Here is a 25,155-nt window from a genome sequence, read left to right on the forward strand (position 1 = left end):
AGTCTGCAGATTTCAAAGAAATATATTTTTAATATATGTGTAGGTATAACATATCCTTGATTTTTCTGAAAGGACACCAAATTGATTGCACATATTATTAGACTAAAATGCAAGTTGTCTTTCTTTGACGTATTTTAGCTATCTCGTAAATTTTCAGTTTGAAATGGTGCTTTCAGATATAATCACAGGATAAGTATAATTGTACAGTAATAACAGGAAGACTGAGATGATACAGCTGGAATCAAAATCCAAAACTCTGAAATCCAGTAGTTTCAGATCTGGTATTTATGACGATAGGCTTGTCCCTCAGGCAATGTGTCCTTGATATGCTTGCTTATATATATGCTTATATTATACTCTGCTTCCCAGAAAAAAAAATACAAAAACATTTTTTTTAATCCTTCAAAAGGAAAATCAGAACTAAGCACTTTCAGCATTATCATGAGAACGCAACCACAGACTATTTGAATAAAATCACAGTCTTCCAGCTAACAGCATATGCAAAACTGTTTCGAGTCTTTGCCAGAAATATCCTTTTGTAAATCACACCTCCTTTTCAGCTGAGTGTCATGCTATTTCTGTTCCTGTCTCACTTTCAGATTTATGTGATCAGTTTGGCTGAACCCCGACTGCCTTTACAGCTGGATGATGCTGTTCGGCCAGAAGTAGAAGGAGAGGAGGTGAAAACTTTGCATCCTTAAACCCCTTCCATTGTATTTGTAATTGAACAAAAACATGAAATACTGGCAACTTCCTTAATGTAGTGATTTTGGCTTGTTGGTAGACTTATATTTGTTAAAAACTTCTTCATGCTTGCTGAACTGCAGTAGAAAGTCAGAACCAGGTAATTTGCAGACTCTGAAACATACTTCTGTGTATGTCAGCTCTTCTGATCCTCATAGCTGTGACTACTGGGAAAAGTTACGTATCTTAAGCTTTGCTCATATTGACAATTTGCTTCAAATTGACAATTTTCTTCAGTCTGTTCTAGAAATTCTCTGAATTTGGAAATAATACTTTATTTCAACTAAAGAGCATCTTTCTCTATTGATTTTTTTTTTTTTTTTAGTTGTATATATGAATGCTGTATTTTTGCACAATTTTTTAGGATGGAAGAGCTACTGTAAACCAAGATACAAGACTGGACAACAGAGTCATTGATCTGAGGGTAAGGAATGTTCKGTGTTGCACGCTTATGTGTATTTATTGCTCAGATATCTAATCCATAAAGCAATAGAAGTGGATTTAATGGAAGCTGTATTCTTGGCCAGAGGAAAAATGAACATCATCGCTCTCAATTTATGAGAGTAGCATTGTGAAAACACAGCTTCATCTACATATACACGTACAAACAGAAAAAAAATTAGAAACCCGTTTTGAAATTCATCAAAGCATTTGTATTAGTAGTTTAAAGGTGCATATTTAGGTTTTGTCATGTGGCTATGTGCATTTTTTTTATTTTATTTTTATTATTAGCAAAATCCAAAGGTGACTGAACATGGGCAGCTTCCAGACTAAGCAACAAGATTTCCTCTCAAATGTAGTGGTGTAGTAAGAGCTCAGTTTTGAAATCTTTAGATGGAATTTTGAGTTTAATGTACAATTGAGGCACGGTAATGTGTGTCTTACAAGTGAAATTGTACCAAGTAATGATGCCAATCTCAGTACTAGTTTGTTTGTTTTGAGGCCTGAACTTTAATTCTGCCTGTTACAGAAGCTATTTTTCTCTCTCGTTCCAACAGCTATGGTGAACCATCAGACAAATATTTCGTGAGCACTATTTAAAGGATAATAAAATTCAGAAAGACAGTTTAACCCTTTACTATATTGATGCAAGGGCGAAATGTCAAATTTCAGTGTCTTCTCTCTCATCCTCTGAATCCACTCATGGCAGGATCTAACCTGGCCACAACTTTTCACTGACTATGGAAAAGACTATCTTGCAGTCCTTGTCCTATGTACGGGAAAGGATTCTGTTTCAGACTGCTTCAAATTTCTGTGTGGCTCTTCTGTTGCCCATTTCATTCCTTGTTTCAGAACCAAAGCAACTAGTCATAATTTTGCTTTCTTTATTCTGCAGGAGCCTTTGCTTGTGCAAAAAGGATTCTAAATAGTTATGTGTTACTCTGACCTTGTGGGTTTTTTTTGTTTGTTTGTTTATTTGTTTTTTTAAGGGAGAGCTGAAAAAGCTCCCATAAAATATATTTTATGGGAAAAGGGAAAATCTCAGTAAGAATATGTGTGTTTGTATATATGTGCACATTCTAAACACTGTGTGCAGTGGAATGACAGGAGCGGGTATAAATAGATAAATAGTAAAGTTACTAATTGATTTTTTCAGTGATTTGGTTGCATAAATTGGACCTGCAGGACAAACGGGACTTCAGAGAGGCCCTCATGTTTCAAATTCATTGTTTAAGTAGGAAAATGCTAATCAGGATGAGAAGATATAATGTATTAAAAGCTCACAGGGCCACCTGAAATCATYGTTAGCTGCTTACTCCCCCATACTGTTCCTTCTGGTAAAACCAAATCATTGGCAGCAGTGAAATAAATGTTAACCAAATAGTTCTAACAGAGATGCTGTGAAGATGTGTTCTCACAAGTGTTGGAGTAAGTCAAACCACAAATGTATGTACCATCTAGTTCTGGTTTCCTCAGTGCTCTGTTTTTTAAGGAAGGAGTGGGGTCACTGAATACCAGAAATAGACACGCTCATTTTTGGAGAAAAATCTGAAGAACTAAATGCATATACTTATCTAGACTCAGACTAAAAAAAAATCCTTACCATGAGACTAGAATTATGTTTGACCATTTAAATGCAATCTTAAAAGTAGGTTAGTACTTTATTGATTGATCTGTGAGTTCGTTGGCTGGAGCCAAATTATGATAAAGCAGAGTTGTGGAACTCAGTTCTTGAATGAATAAAAATGATCAGGTTTCCAAAAACAGCGTAGCTCCATCCAACAAGGGTCTTCTTGTGCCTTCACCTGGCCACAGGTAACCGTGAGGAAACCATTATTGACATAAGTATCTTATTTTTCACGAGTTTAGTAAGGGTCAAAACACTTTTTTTTAGATATATTTGACCTAATATTCCTCTATTGGAGCAAATCAGAAAGGCAAATTGGAGTACTGCTTGTATTTCCAAACATCTGCCTTTCTCCTGTGCTTAAGTGAAATAATCAGTGATACATGGTTTTTCGTATCTGTAAAAATTACAGAAACTGTTAAAGGACGATATTTCATGAAGATTTGTCATGGAGAAAAAAAAGAAAAGACAGCAAACAAGTATAACAGATTTCTGTTTCTTGGTGTGTTTTCATCCTAAAAAAGAAAATCGTGCAGGTTGATCAAGTTTTAATGATGGTCCTGACTCTGATGTCCTTACTCTGGCTTTTTGATGTCCAGAAGGATTTTTATCTTAACACTGTCTGTCCAAATTTGACATGAGTTTTATGCATTTAGCAGTCCTGATGCTGTCATTGTGCTTGCTCATGTAGAGCTTGTTGAGTCCTTTTAGCGACAAGATTATCTTGCTCAGTCCGCTCAGAATAACGCATAAACATTAAACTGTACCTTTAGTAGTTAATGGATGTCAAACCATGTTATGTGACAATCCAACTATGCATTGATCTTAATGCATTTTCTTTCAAAATACTCGGTTACTTCAAGCTTGATTTCATTGTGTTGAATTTGATTTCCTCATTGCAAATGTTATACTTTTTCTGACTGACTTCAAGCACTAATGAACAAGCAGATGTACCATTTATTGTATATAGTAATTTGGAAGAGAAGACCTAATGTAGTCCCAGTCATTTAGACAACAAAACTAATGTTCGTATTTTTTGTTGCACTATAAATCAATATCGATATTTGAATAAAACAGTTGATTTTAATTTTTTTAGGGTTGGTTAAATTGTTTCTTAAGGCAAATAATATTTCCCATCAAAAATTCTATATAGTAGAAAATATATTAGTTCCTCCTTTTTAGTTAACCTACTTTATATAGTTAGTGATTCTACATGGTGGAGGACAGGGAGTTACAGCAGAGAGGGGAGAAAAAACCCACAAAACTGTGGTGACAGTAGAACAAATTCTACAGCTGACATGGGAGTAAAATGGAAAGTTTGCAACTTTGCACGTCTGTGCTTCAGTCGCACCTCTTTGAGATGTGATTGGATAAGGTGTTAACTGCCCTCGATACTATGAAAACACATTTGTCTGTTTCTGGCAATTACATGGCAATGATTCTTCTAACACCACAGATCATGCTGAATAAAATGTGATTGTTAATGTAATCTTAATTACAGTGTTGAAACAAATTCTGTTCTATTGTTTTCCTTTGTACTGTTTAAATAATAAACAGATAGTAGGTGAAATTAGGGTGAAGTTATGACCAAAACTCTTATTTTGGCATTGTTAGCTATATGTTTTTCTGCTTTAACAAATGTGATTATTAAAGATAAGGAGTTTTCTTGTAAAACCAGCTCTGCAGACCAAGTTAAAATATTAACAGTGTTTACAACATAAGTGGTATGAGTTTGTTCCAGATTCTGCCTAAGTGTTGAAGGAGCATTTGCTATCTTTGACATGGTCTCAGATACTATAGTTTGCCAATATTTGTGGGTAAGAGTTTACTGAGTAACACAACGCTACAGTAAAAGAATGCCAAGGTGTAATCCTTTTAAAGGCARACGTAAAAAGATAATTTCTTATAACAGTTGTCTCTGTCTTCAGTTTGCTCTGCCGCACCTAGGTGTGGTAGCTGATATGGTAACCTACCATAGCCTACCATTGTAACCACATATTGGTAATGTGCACACCACCAGGTCAGTGAAAGACAGAATGACAGCTTGAATTGTTTTCTTCAGTTAGATTGAATGTATTTTTCTCCTTACTACTATATTTATGCAAGGGACATAAATAAATATGAAAAACTTTTCATCACGTATGTATAGTATCATCTTTAAACTGTTTGGAAAGTTGTAATGATGCACAGAACTTCTGAGGTCATCTGACTCCACTGCCCATTGCTAGTTACAGTTCTTCAGGAACTTACCTCAAATGTCTTTTTGGCCTGTTTAGTAATTATGAGGAAATTGTGGTATCACAAATTGTCAACAGTTGTTACTGTTGGCAATCTGTCAATGAATGGGCGCCGGAACTCAGCTACCTGTGGTGGCTAGAAGAGTGCTTTGTCAGGTTTAATCTGAGGTACAGAAACTTATTGTTTATTCTTTTCTTGGCCTGTAAYTGAAAGAAAGCCTCCGCATCCAGTCCATGATTTTGGCTGCTTTCATAAATACTATTTTTAAACATAATTTTTATCATAGATGACAGTAGGAAGATCCTTTGGTTTGAATCCTCACAAAAGGAAGGAGTTACTGCATTGCAAATTATTTTTAATGGAGATCTGTGTTAGTTATGGAGAGGCTGTGTTTCTGTGTACAGTTTTAGGCTTCAGAGCAAGTAATTTTTTCAGACTGGGTTTAGCAAAGTAACATTTTTCTTCTTCATAGGAGTGTATAGGCTAGGACTAGTCTTAGTGTGGCATGAAACTGCTGTTGGTTCATCAAAAAGGCAGAGGCATTGTTACTGTCCCACCTTAAATGATGTCCCCCTTATTCATGTTGGACATTTTTACTCCAAGTATTTTGAGAAACTGTTTAATTTATCAAGAATTGTATTGGTAAACCCAAATGTGACTAGTTTGGGTTGTCATCTCCTGGAAGATGTACTTCAGATTTTAAGTAGGAGATGGTTTAAAAAAAATACACACGCACACACACACATATAAAAAATACATACATACATACATATATATATGTRTATATATATGTATATGTATACGTATATATAAATTAAAATGTCCAGTGCTTTGATGTAACACTCTGCAAAGTTACATACAGGACTTGAGCTAAGTTTCTTGTCTTAGCATCTGTCTGATTCTTGAGATCAGTGGAAAAAGGATGAAAACATGAGGGTACTTTTGTGACTGTTGCTCAAAACCTCATTTCCTTCATTTTGAATGTAGTGGGAGTAGCGGCTGTGGTTCATGCTCTCAGACAGTGAGATCCGCTAGCAATTACTATACTCTCAGCCAATTGCCCTGCTGTGATATTTTATCAGTCTGCTAAAACTAGCACATTATGAATCTGCAGTATTATTATAGCTTTCTCTTTTGAGTTTTCAGTTGAGTGGTATCTTCCAGAGATGATGGATGTAGTTTTATTTAAACATATTCAGAGTTCTGACTAAATTTGGTGGTTATATAATTTGTTTTGATTGGAGTTTTTTGTTTTGTGGTTTGGTAGGAGTCATGTGAAAAAGCCCACAAGGTTCTTTACCCCAACTGAAAAGTTGGGTACCTTTCAGAAAGGAGAAGTAAACAGTGCTGTGACGCAAATTGTCGTAAAGAAACGTTCTGTCAGTTGTTTGCAAGAATTCGTTGATGTTTTTATATACACTGGTAGGTTGCTAACTGTCAAGTCTCAAACACTGCAAGTACAAAATCAGATACAGATTCAGATATGGTGCTGACGTATTGCAGTGTTTGCAGCATTTGCTAAGGTTTTTTTTTTCTCTTCACACCAAAGCCTAAGTGTTAAAAGAACATCTAGTGCAAAAATTAAGCAGATAAATAGCTAGACTGTGTCATGTATATAAACAAATAGATGATGATCAATTCTGATTTTCATAAAAAATTAAAGCAGCTTTTGGAGTAAATTTAGGGAAGATGGAATAATTGCTGCTCACATTGGGTGTACACAGACTGTCTTAAATGCTGCTGGAAGCTTAGATCTCTTTTGGGGTTGTTTTTGTGATCTTGTCTTACATGGTTTATGTGTGGCAATGTTTTAAGTGGAAAACATCGTATTCAGTAGTTTTTAATGGACCTAAACAAACATTCCTACCATATATAACTTAAGAACGTTGCTTTTATCGTGCATTATAGATTTCTGCAGCAGTTCTAGTTTAGTGTGGTAAAAGCTTTTTTTAATAGGCTTAGTGGTGTTTTTAATTTCTTACAATAATATCTTTATTTGCAGAAGCACATCTCATTAATCAGTCATTCTTTAACTGCAGAATTGACCATACTGTCTCCTTTGTAACTGAATATTTCTGTAAATTCATATGAACTGTTTCTTTTATTTCTTTTGCTATAATTTTTTGTATAATAAATAATTATCAATTTGCACTTTTCTCTATTTTGACAAATATAACAAATTACATGTTCCTAAGAGAAGAGTCATCCTTCCAGCTATCTGGAAGAGTCTGGAAAATTAAACTAATTTAGGATTCACTATTTCATCTTTTAGACCTCAACTAGTCAGGCAGTCTTCCATCTTCAGTCTGGTATTTGTCAGCTTTTCCGAGAAACTCTCATTCACAAGGGATTTGTGGAAATTCAGACTCCCAAAATCATTTCAGGTACTGTATATTTCATTCAGCTACAGATTTGCTTCATTTACAGTTGCTCAACGTAGCTATCTGCCAAAAATTTGGGAACTTCTTTTTTTTAAAAAAATGCATTTCTGATGTAGATATAATACAGCAGACTTCTAGCAGGTAATGAAGTTGGTCACCTTCTGACTTTAGATGCTCAAACAATGACAATATAAATATATATACCTAATTTATTTACTCTGTAGTATATACAAATTTTGATTTGGCTTAACAAAGATGCAACATGCAACATATGAAGATGTGAGATCGTATGTTATTCTTCACACCAGTGTTCTGAATGTTAAACACTGTCAGTCTAAAATCCTGTTCTCAGTATTAAAACAAAAAATGTTCTATTTCAAGTTAAAAGCAGCTTCCATCATGAAGAAGTTACAACCACCATATCATAATATAAAAGATGATGCTATTATAGAAAATACTAGCTGTCACCTCTGTAGCAATGAATGTATGATTGAATGGAAGGTGCTAGCATCATTTTTCTGAAAGTATGGTCTAAATAAAAGTTTGGAAAGGTAGATTTAGCTTCTGGTTCTGTTGCTAATCTGCTGTATTTTGTTCAAAAGTCAAATTCTTTGATTTACAGGTAGATGTTTTTCTTCCACTGTGAGCTGTGAGGTTTTCTTGATGTCGCTAAAACATATAGTATGGAAAATGTTACTGTAGGGCAGAACATTGGTATTATTCTCATTGTGTRTGTTCATTATAGGCATACATTTTGCCTATTGAGTTTAATACTTTCCCATTTATATGTTGAAGACTGTTCTTCACTGAGATAGTAAAACTGATGTGTTTTAACAAAATCCATGTAAGCAACTGTTCTTACTACATGGAGAGTACTGCTGAGGTATATAATTCCCTATCTTTGTTTCAGCTATTTCTGCAGGAAAAGCACGAAATACTGGAGACTTCCAAGTAGTTTATTTACATAGGACCTTTCAGGAAGTATGCTTTTCTCTCCCTGTAGCGGTAGCATTGAAAGCAAACAAGCATCCTATTGTTTGAATGAGATTGTGTGTGTGTGTGTGTGTTTGTTTGTTTACAAAACATTAAGTTAAATAGATACAGTCCTTACTTAAATGCTTAAATGTGAAGTTCAGTATCTTACCTGTTTTAAGATTTGAGATTATAGAAGTTGTTGACCTGTATTCAAAAATAACTATGTTAATATTCACCTAAACCATTTTAGTGGGAGTATTAGTAATGAAATAAGGGAAACATTAATCTCAGTGGAATAGTTAATAGTAGTAACAATATTTAACACTTTACCTAGTGTTGTCATAAGAATTTATAAGGACTACTAACTACTATTTTACGCTGGCATGTTTTTGTTAGCAAGATAGGCAACTGTAGCACTCATATCATATATTAGGAAAAGTAAAGGTAAAGTGACCCAGCTGATAGTTTAAGCAGTTTACAATGAGGAATTCAAATGCAAACGTTCTTGGCTCCTTTTTTCTTAAGGTAACTTTCTGTGCTCATTGCTTCATACTGAGAGAAGGATTTAGACCTTTGGCAGATGTCTTCTGCCAAATCTAGTCTTGCATCTCGACCTCTGCAGTTCACTCCGGCTTTGTAGGTGAAGGGAACAGCTGGGAATAGTAACATTTTAAACTACCCCAACTAAATTTGCAAAACAGTGTCTGACAGTCCTGGGCTGCAAAAATTCCCTTAATACTAATGGATGCCATTGTATGCTTTGAAGAAAAATCTCATTCTTATTTTTAAACATAAGCTCAATAGTACTTGAATCAATCTATTTCTGATTATTTTTTTCATTTTTATCTTAACAACTATTGTAAGCATTTCTGTTTCAGCTGCCAGCGAAGGAGGAGCCAATGTTTTTACTGTATCTTACTTCAAAAGCAGTGCCTACCTGGCTCAGTCTCCACAGCTGTACAAGCAGATGTGTATATGTGCTGACTTTGAAAAGGTTTTCTGCATTGGGCCAGGTAAGAGCATTGGTTTACCCAAATCGCGAATGCAGTGATGTCTTCTAACAGTTGTGGGATAAGTAAGATAACGTGTCCACTGAAAGCTTGAGTAGTTTCACTTTATATGGTTTCACTTACCAAACACAAATTTTAGTTGGCGTATCTAATGAGGTTGAGTAAGGTTGACACACAAGTTTCTGGAACAAAACTAAAATGCTGAAATAAAGGTAGACGACTCTTTTCCAGTGCCTACTCTTATAAGCAGAAAGAATTGTTGCATTGGAAATCCATAATATGATGAAGTTAGTAAAACATCTAACAACACTGTGATTGCTGAAGCTTGAAGTTTCCTATTATGATTTATTTGCCTGCTAGTGAGCAATTAATAATAGCAATAATAATAGTAGCAAAAATAATAGTAGTTAAAAATCTGGGTTTTGTGTACCTCAGATTGCATATTAAAATATACTTGTCCTTTGCTCTTGTATATTTACCAAACAGCTTTATTTAGAAAACACACACGTTTAAGTGGGCTGTCAGTAAATGATCCAAATTTAACAATTTCCAATCTCATGCTCTCTCTTTCTCAAAAGCTATGCTGAAATAGGACATTGCTTCATTAAGCAATAATACAGTACCTTTTTCCAAGACCTCAAGTCAAGTTTAAAGACATCTAAGCTGGAAATGCTGGAAAACAAGTCAATAAGAACTTACAAAAAAAAAAAAAAAAGGATCTTAATGATTTAAGATCGGGGGATCTTAAATGTCTTACCCTGTTAATTTCTAAATCATGAGTCATGGTTTGTAGGAAGACATGTCTATTTAGACTCATATACTTCAAAAAAAACCCATACATACGCACGTGCAGAAACCCTTTTCCTCTGAAAAAGGCAGCTTTTCAAATCTGAAAGTTCTTACATGCCTGAAAGCTTGTCTATTTTTTCTATTCCTGTCAGTCTAACGCAAGGTACTGCCTCTTTACAAATCTTGTCTCTTATATCGTTTGACTATCACAGTTACAATAATGCTGTCACTGTTAAAATGATGCTTTGCACCAGTCAGTTTTCTGTTTGGTTTTAGGTGAGAGTTATCATGTCTAAAGGCAGCATTGTCTACCTGGTCCATAAAATGATGTGATTGATTATCTTTTTTTTTTTTTTTTTTTCCAAACGGGAAATATAATTTCAGATAAATAGAATTTCTGGTGTTTAATTTTACAGTATTTAGAGCTGAGGACTCCAATACACACAGACATCTGACTGAGTTTGTTGGTCTGGATATGGAAATGGCTTTTAATTATCACTATCATGAAGTGGTAGAAGAGATTGCAGATACCTTGGTGCAGATATTCAAGGGACTGCAGGAAAGGTAACTAGAGCATCTTCCATTTCATAGACAGCTTCATTTGTAAGAGATCTGTAATACTGTGGTATGAAATGGTCAGGCATTTCCTGCCCTGTCAGCCTAACAAATAATCATTAGTAATCTGATTCACGTGAGCGCTTCAAAACTAACACTCTTTGATCTTAACTGTTTCTCTGTGCCTAATCTTTAGAGTTCAGTAAAGCTACAGGCCAGCAAATTTTCTGGTTTTAGCTTGATTTGCACCTCCTGGAGTATGCCAGATTGCACTAAGAAAACCTGCTGTTCACTGTTGAATAAACTTCCTAACAGAAATGATATATCATTATTGTAAAATATCCTTCCTTTCATGCCATCAGAGGTAGACTGATTGATCTATTAATCTTATTATTTACTGTTTAAGAAAGCTTTCCTGAATCCAAAATATTGTAATAGCCTGCATCTATGCTATGAAAGCATTGAAGGTTATTTTCCATTATTTGTGGTCTTAATTCATTAAAAAGCTAACCCAGAAGTTTAAGGAGTGGTTTTCATTTCCTTACAAATTATAGTATCTCGACAACAAAAATGCAAATCTTTGCAGTTGAGTAGATGAAAATTTTTCTTTTATATTTTGAAATTGTACAAATCAAAGGAGAGCCCAACTAAATACGAAAAATCAAAAGGATGATTTAAACATGTCTTTATTCTGAAGAATCTGAGCTAGATCTCTTACAAAAGAGATAAAACAGAGGTAGTAAAATACTAAAATGCGTATCATTTAAATAGATTGCATTAACTTGCATGAAGCATTTTCATAGAAATATATAGAACTTTTCCAGAAGCTGTTTTGGAAAAATTTCATATGTTGCAAGAGGGACCTCTTGTGGCAAAATTGTATTGGCATTGCAAAACCATTATTAGATACAAGAAGAGTTGTGTTTCTTTTATCATTTCGTATTTTGCTTCTTTTTGTTTTCTTGTATATAGATTTCAAAGTGAAATTCAGACAGTGAACAAGCAGTTCCCGTGTGAGCCATTTAAGTTTTTGGAGCCAACTCTGAGGCTGGAGTACTGTGAAGCTGTGGCCATGCTTAGGGAGGCTGGTGTTGAGATGGGTGATGAAGAAGATCTGAGGTATTTTGGCAGTACTGAAGTATGTCAGACTTGTGAGAGTAAAGTATCTGTTTTGTACTATGCAACTGAGAGACCTCAAAATGAAAAAACTGTTCTAATATCCAGATCTCCTGACAAATAAATGGATGGATATGAAAATAGGCCTTTTTTTTCCCTGCAGACTGTGCACAGAAGCTCTGAGATCCAAAAGAAAACAACTTTAAACATGAAGTGAGAGGAACTTTGAATGTTCTAAGCATAAAAGAAGTTTCTGTTTGCTTAGTAATTACAGTCCTTCATATGAATTGTCACATTTTTTTGAATAGGATTAAATTAAAAGATTCTTCAGTCTGAAAGCTTTTCTTTTCAGTAACACTTCCCCATTTCTTCCTTCCACCTTTCAGGAAAATTGTTAACTGGTCATGATCTCATTAGCATTGACTGACTGCAAGATGGGTTTAATTAACAGATACATAAATGCTTTTAAAAGCACTTACTAAATTAAAATATTTCTCTCCAATATCATTATGATAATATGCTATTTTACAATTAAAGGATCCACGCATCAAAGAAGTTTCAATCTTCAGAGTTTGATATAGCAAAATAATTCTTGCAGTTACTGTTCGTGGTGTTTCTCACTTATTCACTGTGCATAAGAAAAGTAGCTGCATGAGGTACAGGCCAATAGGAAATTTAATGCACAGATTATCCAGTGATCTAAATATTGTGACTTAAAAGTAAGTATAGTAAGAGCAAGAACATATTTAGGTGTCAGTTAGTTTAAGGAATTCCTAGGACCAATTATGAAGTATTTAGGAATAGAAACAAATATACTTGAGTTTTGATGTTGCTGCCTGCACAATCCAAAACACTCCGAAACAAGTAATGTAAAAGAGTGGGATGCAGCAAATGGCATCTAATTTTTTTAGCTTTATGAACTATATAATCAAAAAGTTTAAATCATTTAATTTTAATGGTGAGAATTTTTTTTCAGCACACCTAAYGAAAAGCTCCTGGGACGCCTGGTGAAGGAAAAGGTAACTATTATTTTAGAATAAATAAATCTGTTACTGAAAGTGAAGCCTGAACTCATGGAATCACTGGGTATAATTGCCTGCTTCATATTAAACAGTTTTTTATGTGCTGATTGAAAAGATGCATCTCAGAACATGCGTATGTTAAGACAGTTTGTGATTGGTTTAAGCATTTCTTGACTGTTCTGACTGCAATTACATTTTGCTATTACTTAATCTATCGTCAGTATTTTCTTTATTATTAATAAGCTGTTTCATACCATTTTTGATCTCTTTTATATTTGTTTTATTTTTATCACCTGTTATATTAAATATACCAAACAGATAGTTCTTTCCAAAAATGTTTCTTAGGATAATTAAAAACATAGATTAATCCTTTAGGAGAAGACAAGACTTTGGCAAAAATAAATACACTAGCAAGACATAAAATGTAATAAAAACAAATAAATAGACTAGCAAGACATATATGGCAAGACATTTTGCTGTTTAATGTCCAGAAGTTCACAATAGAAGAAACCCAGTATTTTTGTTGATGATAACTGTTTCTGAAGATAATACAGTCAAATTTGTACAGTTATTGGGGGAAAAAAAATTTCTTTTAAGATTTATACAATTAACTGGTTGGGCCTTCCTCTTGTAATTTGTTCTTTACATCAATTTGTCTTGTACTAACTGTTACAAATTATCTTCTTTTCTGTCAGTATGACACAGACTTCTATATTCTTGACAAATACCCTCTTGCTGTGAGGCCTTTCTATACAATGCCAGACCCAGTAAACCCTGTAAGTAAAATTTTTTGTTCTTACCTCTTTTTTTTGAAGTTGTAAGGATAACCTGACAAAATAGAAAAACAAAAGTACTTCTGTATGATCTGCTGTTATAAGTGAAATTCTAATAACAGAATTTATCAGTTACATGACTCATAAAATGTTTACAGTTACTCTTTAGTGGTAAAAGTGTCACAGAAAGAAACAAATCAAACTAAAAATTAGGGTATCTCTGTGAAGAGATTTCTGTGGTCAGAGCATTGGTGCTTCTGCTGCAGTCTCTGAAAAATATATTCTTCCAGTGTAACAGGCACTTTAACAGAAAGTGCTTTTTTTCTTTGCTTTTTTTCCTTTTTTTTTTTTTTTAATATTGCTAGGAATTCCCCTGTTTATTACTAAATCCAGAGTAAATATTTCTATACTTTCTTTTGCTGCATTAACCGCATGCAAGTGTAATGATTTTTCAGAGGGTGTATGAATGAACTTCAGTTTTTAAAATCTAATCCACTCTAGTGAGAGGAGCCAAATTACTGTAATTTAAGGGCCGTTCCCAAATACATTGCACTTCTATTGCACAACTTTGGATATCAATAAAGCAACTGCAGGTGGGAAATAAATTCATCTTTGTCTTTCCAGAAAAACTCCAACTCTTATGATATGTTCATGAGAGGGGAAGAAATTTTGTCTGGAGCTCAGAGAATTCATGATCCTCAGCTGCTGACAGAAAGAGCCCAACATCATGGCATTGGTAACAAGTTAAACAATATAAAGTTAAACTTAAAAGTTTGTACATCAAGATAGGATTTGTTTATTTTAGAAAAAGCAGTATTTAATGGGCAAAATTTGATACATGGCAGTACTGCTAAAATCACAGTACTGTCTATTACATAATGTTAATCTATCTCCTTCTGTTTAACCGTTTTAATCTAGAGTGATGATATTAAGAAACTGGTTAGTTTCCCAAAAACATCTTAATGAAAATAGATTATTTCTGAAGGTTTTAGAGAGATCGTAGCACAGGAAGTACCTGCAATGGAATGCAGTTAAACAAGCAAGTCTCATCCTGCCAATGCATCTGTGCACTCTCACAAACCTCTTACAGAGTACTCCAGCAGAGTCCTGTGTGATTGGTGGTTCCTTTTAAGTCTCCTACAGGGAATCAACAAGCAAAAGAACTATTCAAAAAGTCTCCATTGGCAAAATTAAAGAAGGACTCAACAGGGACAAGGCTGGCTGCTAGTAGAAGGGTAAAAGTAAATTAGGTGGTGATCAGAAGTGCAACGTGTAGATTAAAATTATGGTTTCAGCAGATGGCAAAGTGAGGTTGCAGATAGGAAGTAGCAGCAAAGTAGCTCTGTCAGTATGACACAGACTTCTATATTCTTGACAAATACCCTCTTGCTGTGAGGCCTTTCTATACAATGCCAGACCCAGTAAACCCTGTAAGTAAAATCCTTTGTTCTTACCTTTTTTTTTTTTTTTTTTTTTGATAACCTGAGCAAAAGCAGCATTGTAGCAAGATGGAAAATAGTTGCTGAATCTTCACTTTCTCACTGCAGTGTATTCAAGAAGTCACCATTTTGCATAAATTAGTAGTTGGGCCTACCTCTTACTTGGTTCTGAAATGCCTTCCCCCATTACGTTATTAACAGAATTATAAAATAAAATGGCTCTAGTCATAATTTCTAGACAGTGTTGGGTCATTTGTATTTGTTTGATGAGTGGAACCTTCCTGTTAGTTAGTACATCACATTCGTACACTCAAAACGCACATTTTGTTGTGTTTGCAGTCCTCTAGTCACTTGTATGTTTGACTTGGGGTTCATTAAAGAGGTGAGAAATTAATGGAAGTAAACATATCTTTTCCCTCTCTAGATTTGGAGAAAATAAAGGCTTACATTGATTCTTTTCGTTTTGGTGCACCTCCACATGCAGGTGGTGGAATAGGTATGTATCTCTATTTTATTTACTTTGTATTAGCCTGAACTTAACCTAAACTGCTTGGTCTCAAGCAGGATTCAATATCAAATTCAAAACAGGAATCTTGTTAGATAACTGTGTGAGCTGTTTGAGCTGGAATATTTAAAGAGAGAAGGTAATATGTGAGAATCTGTGTAAAATAAATATGCAAAATATTAAGGGCACAGTTAGACAAGCTTCAAAAGCAGATGATCACAAGAAAAGATGCTGACTTGTTAGATAGGTGGGTCACCTTCAGATTTGACCAATGAGGAAATCTTTAGGACGAAACAAAATACCATATTATTCATGGATTTATCATAGCCTAACATTGGAGGCTCCTGGTCTCTTACTGCATTTGACGAAGCTGTCCTGCTGTGAGGAGAAGCAAGTCAAATTTTTATTCACAGTGGCCTGATTGAATGTCACAGATCAGCTTTGGCTGATGTTAAATGTTTTAACGAAGTTGTTGTATCTGGAGGCCTCCGTTCTTGGATATGAGCATTTTACATTCTAAAATTTTTGGTTGTCCTACTGTTTATATATCCTCCTGTTTTCATTAGCAAAATGTTATCTCTTCATGCATGTGGAAAAGGATGCTTTGTAGGCCCTGAGCAATATCCACAGTTTCTTTGAGTCAGTCTTTCTGGGTTTGTCTTACTTTTGTAAAGAATATTTATTAAATTCTTGGCTTGTTTCCAGAACAATTTCCTAAGTATGCCTTTAATAAATGCAATATGCTATTTAGACAGCTGTTTTTAAACACTTGCAAGATGTAAACCTCAATGATTGGGCACTATGCATGAGCAGAGGAGACTCGCACAGCATTTGCAAGAGATACAAAATCATTTCGTTCTGAAGGAAGCTGAGACTAATCTGTTCTGGAACATAAATGCTCCCCATGGCACAGCCAAGGCCAGAAGATCCTGTGAAAATGAACACTGGTTCCTAGCTTTTTCATATGGAAACTCTAACATAGGAAGGCAAGGCACATGTGAAAAGTAGTATGCATCTGTGCTTCATATATACTTCCTGCATATATACCTCCCATGGATCAGGAAGTCCTTCCATGTTCAACAGCATATGCATACAGCCTCTAAGGTTTCAGGAAGGCAGAACACAGCAACCAATGAAATATTATTATCATGAAGATACCAGTTGCACTGGTACATATTGCTCAATATACACTTTTGTATGGCAAAGGGCTTAGGATAAGCTTCTCCAAAGGTAGGTTTTTTACTATAGTTGCTTATGGCAATTAATGCCTTTGCACTGAAGCATTTGGTACCACCTCTTCAGAGTGGTTTCATCTATACTGCCAACTTGTAGTCAAGATASAGTTTTCTGAACCCTTGCCCCACACTTCAGTTTTCAACACTATCTCTTTCTCGAAAGTCCCAAGTGATTTAAAAAGAGGTTGAGCCTCTAAAACCCTTGATAATTGATACATATTCCAAATGAAGTATGGATGATTGTATGTACTGTACGTAAAATTCAGTTTCTGGTTCCAGCTCCTCTCTGAAGTCAAGCAGTCTTTGGTCACGCTGCTATATGTGAGGTTGGCTGTAGTTACAAAGTGTGTTTGACTTAAGTGTTTAGAACTAAGAACTAACTATATTGGTATTTTTTCACTTGTTTTAGGACTGGAAAGAGTAACTATGCTGTATCTGGGTCTGCACAATGTTCGTCAGACCTCCATGTTCCCACGGGATCCTAAACGACTGACACCCTAACATGACCTGCTTTTGAAAGTTTCTCATATCCCCTGCTACTGATGAACCTATATTGATCTGAGCATTGTGATATGCAATAAAACAAGAAAGTCTAATTTACTGAAGTGCCACAATAATTTTTTTTTATTCCTTAGAAATTTATTTAAAAGAAAATATTTTAACTGATCGGGACTCTTTGTATTAGGAATTAAGTGCACAATTTTTATGGAAATGTCATTCTTGAGTTAGTTATTCTAGTGTCACTTTCAACTGTAACACATTTCTAAGTATTTTAATAAATTATACAATAAAAAAACTTCATTTTTAACTTATGTCAGCAAGATTGAGTATTCTTAAGTGCAGAATTGGATTAAGCTAAAATAACTGGATGACTGCAATTCAAAAAAAGCAGGAGGAAAACAGCAAATTGCTAATTTAAATGAGTACAAGTTAGAGAAGCAGGTGAAAAGTAGAATATTCTTGAAAAAGCCTTCATATGAAATTGTGAAAAATAGATTGCAATAAATCTCTCAAAGTAAATGAGATGCAGTATGTCTTGTTTTTTGTTTTGTGTCCTTAAAAGATAATCATTAATAGATGTCAGGGATTTTTGGAAACTGATACCATAACTGCCTGAAGTTTATTTGCTTCCTTTCTTCTAACTTTTTTTTAAAGTTGTTTACAAGCAGTAGGTCCATTCTTTGTCTTATGTTACTATTTGAGAAGGGATAGGAGATTGCATACACTCATGGGGGATATATGATATACTCAGAAAATAAATGAGTGGTGAGTTTGAGAGCAAGTCATATCTTTTTCTTGCCTGATCCAGCCTGTAGGATGACTAACAAAACARATGAGTGAGGTTTTTATCTATCTATTGCCAATGAAAGAAAAACAAACAAGGTACACCAGCTATTTCATTTTTTTTTCCATTTGTAAATGCTGTGAACAACACATCACTGTTGAATGTTTTGGAAAATTGGGTGTTTTTGTAAGTCAGAAAGAGTACTGTTAAAATTTTTAGACATTCTTTCTCTCAAATGAATCATCTACTTGAACCTCCTCCTTAATTAACAATGATACATAAAGCCACTTCCCTTCTTCCCAACCTAAGAGTATGTTCTGCATTTTGGGAGGAACCAGTGTATTTAAAATTTCCTCTTATTTACTATGCCAGCTAGTTTTTCAAATTTAAAATATTTTTTTTAAGATTGGATGCCTAAAAGGATTCAGTTCCTTATTTCAGCATTGCAAATCAGTTAGTCTAAYTTTCAGATGTATTGCAATTCCTGACTTAGAACTTTGGCCTTAACATTTTAAATGCTTAAGGAGCTTTTAATAGGAGCTATGGTTTAGGCAGTTGGTCTTATTGTTGCTACCTCAATTTTCAAATGTCAGGGAAGTCAGATATTGGTTATGCTACAAAAAGGTCAGTGTATTGTTCTGTAGAATTTCACAAAAGGGCAAATCTTCTTTTGAAGCTACCATTGAACAAGACTTAAGTGTTTTGTGACAGGGGTTCTCCATTTTATATATATATATATATATAAAAAATTAGGAATACTGTAAGTCATCACATAAAATACTGGAAATGTGAACTTGTTTTGTTTAGAAGTCACATGATTCAAAGAATAACACACTATGCAGTTTTACTCAYTAGTCAGCTGAATTATTTACCATGGAATTTTCCTAAAGTTATCGATTTCTATTTAAAATGTTACAGTGTACTCCATTGTACATAACAAAGCTAATGGATTATAAATACAGTTTATAATCATACTTAATACCAATGAATCCAAATTTCAAAACAGTTGGTAATTCAGTTTAGCCACTCTGAATGAATTAAATTGCTTTTGTTCCTACAGAGCTGTAATGTATTCCACAACGAAAGCATTTTCTTCTGATAATAAACAAAATTACTGAGTTACATTTTGTGCCAAAAAAAAAAATCGGAGAACCATGTTCGTTGCTCTAGATTTGGCAGCAAATCTTGAGATGCACTCCTTCTGCAACAGCTGTGTTAATGCTGATTCAGTTAGTTATTCAAACTCAGCTTTTAGTTTGATTTATTCACACTAGCTGTACAAGAACCAGATTTAGGATGGAGGCCCTGATTCCTCTGTATGCATAATTCTTAMAATGTGATTTTTTTCTTAGCTCAGAAAATAATTTTGATCATAAATCAAAATGCAAAATGCATCTGCCCTGAATATCATTTTAATAGAATACTTCAATGTGAGCTCACATTATTAGACCTTCGTTTCAAACTTTGCAAATAGTAATTTCGGAACTTTATTTTGCTTTGGTAAGTAGCAATTCTGCTTTGATAGTTCTGCAAAAGTCAAAAGGTAATCCTTTATTTCCACTAGCTTTTGCAGGATTTTAGCATTTTATATGGAGTCCATATTGTTGCTGCTTCTCCACCAGTCAAAACTRTATTTTATTTTTTGAATATTGTGTGATATACAGATATAGGTAATTAGTCATCTGCAATTTCTTAAATATCAAAGAACTCAAAAGGGCATTATTAATAAGGAATAGCCATCTGTTATAAACAACACACAAATTCATTTTCATCTGYAGTTCAACTGAAATATTTTCCTATGAAAACCCATCTGTGTTCAATGAGTTGTCTAAATCTGCCCAGCAGGGAAGAGGATTGAGAACCATTGTTCTGGAAGCCAAGTGGAGGCCTGATTTCCCCATGGCTGTATACTCCCTAGGATCCCACCTCTAGCAGCTGGGAGATAGTCCTACATAGTACCAACTTTCTTGGCAAGACACTGCTGAGCATCATTTTAATCTGTAAAACAGGTGCAGAGCAGACATGGGAAGATTATCAGGCATGTTATTTTATGGAATATAAGACAACAAGCTGGACTGCAAAATTCAGGAATATAAAACAAAATACTGAATGTTCCTTCAAAACTTTAAGAAGATAGATGCTGGATTACRTTAATAAACTCTTAACTGCTTTTCAGAGTTCTATTTTTTGCTTCCCTGTGGCTACTGGCTTCATGGCTGGACTAAGCTCTCAGCAGTTACAGCTCTCTGACTTTGCTTCCTTTGCTTTGATTTGCCCAGTCTCTAGCCAGGAACAAACAAGCATAAACCTGAGTTCCAGAAGTCTTGTAAGAACAATGTATTTCAATCAACTTCCTTTAAACTTGCTATTAGAAAGCTGAGAAAGCCAGGCCACATCCTGTTCAACTTCAGTCTCCCTATTCATACTATCCCACCTCCTATTCATCTTTATCCACAMAGATTTGCTCTGCTACTTAGGAGAATCTGACAGTGTTCCTAGTTACTTTAGTTTCACAGAATCACATAATCGGTAAGGTTGGAAGGGACCTCTGGAGATCATCTAGTCCACCCCTTCTCTCCCCCACCCATGCTCAAGCAGGGTCACCTAGAGCATGTTAGTCAGGGTTGCATCCAGGTGGATGCAATTTCTCAGTTAACCTTAAATGCACATTTTTTGATCTTTTTTCTTTCTCTGTACAATCACCTGATGCTGAGAATCAGACCCACATATCACTTTTAATTAGCGTGGTGTTGCAGGCAAGAGTGTAAAAGGGAGTGGGTAACCTCCATTAGCCTCCCTAGGACTTTGWAAAGAAGATTCAAAGCTTTCTACAGAGGAGAAACAGACCATGACATGGTTTTCAGCCTCCATAATATGAACATAACAAACCTTTACCCTTAGTGGGTAAATGACAAATGCAGTACAGTTACTCTGTGTATTTTCCTATGAAAAGCACACTCTAGAAGAGTATCATTTACTCACATGTTGAAGGAAGGGGCATTTAATACGCATGTAAAATTCGTTAGAAATGAACCTTGTGTGTGCAGGAAAGAGTGGATTCAGAAAAGATAACAGGCTTGTAGTGGAACTAAGAAAGTCACTCCACAGTTTTACTCTTTTTGCATAGTATGATCATTAGGAATTCTGTAGATTCTAATGCCAACATACTTATTTCACTTCACATTAATAGGTAAGATCAATGCTTGCATTTCTAACAAACAATTTCCATATCATTAATCTGTTACATCAACCCAATCTACTGAATTCATAGGCAAAGCAGGAAAGGATAGAAGCCATTTCTTCCATCATAAGTGAGAATTTCCATCATTTTTTTATTTCAGTACTTAGAAAGTAAGCCTTCATTTGTTTCCACTCATGATGAAAAAGTTCAAAACTTGTTTAAGTCTCTAATAAAAATTCCAGTTATCAAGGTAAACAATCACTGAAGCATAACTTAAAATGAGAAGAAATATTTTTTCCAAACAAACATACAGAATTTGTTGCCTGCATTTGATTTATATTTCTAAGGGTCTGTGTCTACAGATAGATAAAGAAAATAACTGTTAATGACCTAGAGATTAAAAGCAAGCAAAAACGATGAACAAATGTCAGTCTCTCTTACTCTACTTCTGCTTCTACTTTTTTGCTTCCTCCTTTTCATTTACAGCCTCACTTGTTGATTTCTATCTTCTTTTAGTAGCATTCCCCAAATCCACAATCACCTGTAAAAGAGAAGCTCTAAACATGTTAATTCCACTAGATAGCAATGGTCTCTTCTGATGTTGGAATCTGTAAGGAGTTAAAAGAGTTCACTTGTCTTTAATCTTACTAACAAAATCTTGCATGCTTTCATTGCAATGATTGACTACAAGGTTATAGTTGTTTTCATGTTCTGTTTACTTCCAAAAAGATCCTGATACTCCTACAGATTTGTCTCCTGAAGCTTGAAATGATTTGTTCTTTTGATTCATTCATACATTAATTTCTTAAGTTTAATTAGCTATTACTTTATGTAGAAGGAAAAGTGTTTCAGTCACACGCTGACTGCTACTAACTTTGAATTCTCATCCTTTATCCCTTAAGGTTTTCCTGATAATAATAAAATGAAGATATAAACAAACTCTGAAAGACTTCTCTTGTAGGAAGATCTTTCTTAGAGAAGATACTAAGCTCCATGTCTTTCAGTTTCCAAATAAAACTTGCAGAGCCTTTCAGGCTCTTTTCTCAGTTGTGAGTTATGTGATTCCCCCACCCCACCCCTTACTGTGCTGCTTTTACTAACACAGTGACCAAGAAGTAAAAAAAGAACAGAGAGGCTGGGAGCATGTCAGCTGGTTCTAGTACTGCTGCTATCCTGCTGTCAACTGATGGCAAGATACATAGCCTCTGCTCACTTTGGTTCTCACAACTTGGCCAAGGGAGGGCATGTTGCTTTCCACCACCATATCTGAATGGTGAGCTTATCTTTATTAGATGCTTTAGAAGCACAAGAGATGTTTGCATAGAAGTACTTTTAAAATACATATAATTATTCTTTCTAAAACTCAGACCATGTTGAGTCTGACCTGATGATGCATGAGCATGTTATGGCTGTGGGATGAAGAATCCAAACAAGTAACTTCCCTGGAATCATAAAATCAGTAAGGTTGGAAGGGACCTCTGGAGATCATCTAGTCCAACCTCGAATAGAATAGCTTCAGCCAAGGCCAGCTCAGGTTTATCTATATTTTAATCTAAATATTGAGAACACAGTACAAACACACTTAAGTGTTTCTAGGTAGAAACAACTGGTTTTAGTCACATTCATTACTCTATCTCAACATTAGAACTGTAAGTCAGTAAGACAGTGGTAGGCAACTGGATCCTGTGTAACAAAGAGACAATTTCCTCATGGAAGGCTTGAGTACAAAAGTGTCAGCTATTGCTGGTAAACTACAGCAAAGAACAGTTAAATTTCAGCTAAAGCGACTCATCTGCAGAGGGATAAATATAGTCACCTACGTATGCCACTTGTGCAGTGTCCATTAGGGCAATCCTTGGAGATCTGACTGCATTTCTCACTCACTTTAATTCTGCAGGTATTCAAATTAACCACTCTGAACCTGCACTCATGCCTCAGATACGTAAGCAGAAACTGCAACTTTAAGTCTGCTAACATAAAGAAAGCAAAACAATACACAGGAAGTCATGTGAATGTGGAGGGGCACTGTTTTCTGTTTTGTTGTTGTTGTTGTTTGTTTGTTTGCTCCACCCTCAATGCAACAATGATTTCTTAAGGGCTTTGGATTACAACAAGATTTTACAGCAGTGATAAACTCTTCAAAGGTTGGTAAGAAAGAGAACAAGAGCTTACCTAAACAAGCAGGAGGGCATCATGAGGGGTCAGCTGGCCCCAGCTGATTGTTTACAAATRTGTGTCATTTAGAGGCAGCTGTCAACAAATCAACCTCTCACGAGGATGATGGGAAAAAAAATGTTAGATTGCAGGCAGTAAGGCAAGTACTTCRGCCTTTTAGCTCTTGTGTGGCAACAAGAATAAACTTGTATTCTTTCCAAGGCAAGCTTTCCTCTCTACGGATACAATGGAAACGCTCTCCCTACAGCACACTGAGTTAGCTGTTACCAATAACCATGTAAAGCTTGTAGAAGTTCTGCTCTCTGAAGAAAAGTGTATTTTCTTGACAGCTATAATTAGAGTATGACTTGCACAAACATTTTAAGTATTTGCTATTTGGGTATTATTAGTGTATGCTTGGGKGATGGGGGAGAAGTCACTCAAGAATGTTTCTGCTTAGGGTTTTTTCGRTAGAGAAAAACAATGAAGAACAACAGAAATGATCATTCTAGGGTGAATTATGATTTCCATTACAAATAAACAAGCYTCACGATCAACTTGCTCTTACGTACACTTTTGCTAGTACTATCTCACAACATAATTTATTTACTCCCAATCTTTTAGGAATTATTTAGTTATAGTATTTTCTTATTTTCTTTGAATACAATAACACTATTGCAGGAAGTCTGTGCTGCTGGTACATTTTAAAGTATTCCAGAATTCCCCCCCCAAAAAAAAAAAAATCTTCAGCTACTTGAATTACAGTAGAATTTAAGCACAGGCAGAGAAATCAGTATCTTTCCAGGTAGCAGAGCAATTCTAAGCAACTCTTTATTGATATTAAAATAGTTGCTGCTGGCAAGCTCCATCTGCCACCCACAGTAATTCAGCCATAGCATCTCTTGGGAAATACTGTATCATCCTACAATTAAGCACTGCATTACAAAAAGAGCTAAGTAACTCCAAGCTAAGGCCCGATTCCCACCTGCTTTAAAGCAGGCTCTCTTCACATGAGGCTAGCCTTTCAAAACTGGAAGGTGTTGATGAAGCACTGCAACCTATTTTTGTCAGCGAGAAGGGCCCACAGCTGCCCGAGATGTCACACTCATGCGCTGCAGGGATCCCCTCAGCACCCTGCTGCTTTACCACTGCTCTGGATGTACCAGCAGAATTTTAACTCCAGTTATTCTAGCTTTTCTCCTTCGCTAGCAAACTAGTAAGCAGTGTAAGTTAGATCAGCCTAAGACTCTGCTAATTTATTCAAGATTAGACTAATGCACACCAGCCCACCAAGAAAGAGAAACAAAAGTAGCTATAATCACACATCGCAGGCTCCTCCCTGCTTAAAGGATGCATTCTTCTATCACAGTTTTAAGTCTTCAGCTGCATTTACATTAAGTACAACACCAGCCACAGGAAGCCAAGTGCAGGGGTAACCAAACTTTAGGGGAGAGCTGCTGGGGTTGGTTGGCGTCCATGTCACCTGTTCCCCAAGCCCCACGCTGCCCACAGAGGGCACCCGGAGGTACACCCGGAGGGTTACGCAAGCCCTACCGTGGCCCGAATCCACCCGCTTTACAGCTTTTCCCCTGGGGGGAGGGGGGGGGGATTCACCTTGCCAACGCCCTCGCGGGAAGAGCCCCAAGTCCGCCCTGAGGGTGCGCGCAAGCACGCGGCGGGCCGAC

At 35.5% G+C, this 25,155-nt stretch overlaps 1 protein-coding gene across 1 annotated transcript in view; it reads left to right on the forward strand.

Annotated features, from left to right (window-relative positions):
- Nucleotides 1-17,873, forward strand: part of DARS1 (aspartyl-tRNA synthetase 1) — a 39,198-nt gene extending 21,325 nt beyond the window's left edge. Inside the window, exons 6-16 of the mRNA XM_085320966.1 lie at nt 600-680; nt 1,109-1,168; nt 7,323-7,434; nt 9,285-9,419; nt 10,622-10,769; nt 11,733-11,879; nt 12,853-12,895; nt 13,594-13,674; nt 14,296-14,407; nt 15,535-15,606; nt 17,260-17,873. Coding sequence (XP_085177092.1) covers nt 600-680; nt 1,109-1,168; nt 7,323-7,434; nt 9,285-9,419; nt 10,622-10,769; nt 11,733-11,879; nt 12,853-12,895; nt 13,594-13,674; nt 14,296-14,407; nt 15,535-15,606; nt 17,260-17,351 — 1,083 coding nt within the window. The 3' untranslated portion in view covers nt 17,352-17,873. The remainder of the gene's footprint in view (nt 1-599; nt 681-1,108; nt 1,169-7,322; nt 7,435-9,284; nt 9,420-10,621; nt 10,770-11,732; nt 11,880-12,852; nt 12,896-13,593; nt 13,675-14,295; nt 14,408-15,534; nt 15,607-17,259) is intronic.
- The last annotated feature ends 7,282 nt before the right edge of the window (nt 17,874-25,155 follow it).

The sequence above is a fragment of the Rhea americana genome, unplaced genomic scaffold (assembly GCF_003343005.1).
Source record: "Rhea americana isolate MKP2758 unplaced genomic scaffold, rheAme1 scaffold_67, whole genome shotgun sequence".
Classification (NCBI taxonomy): domain Eukaryota; kingdom Metazoa; phylum Chordata; class Aves; order Rheiformes; family Rheidae; genus Rhea; species Rhea americana.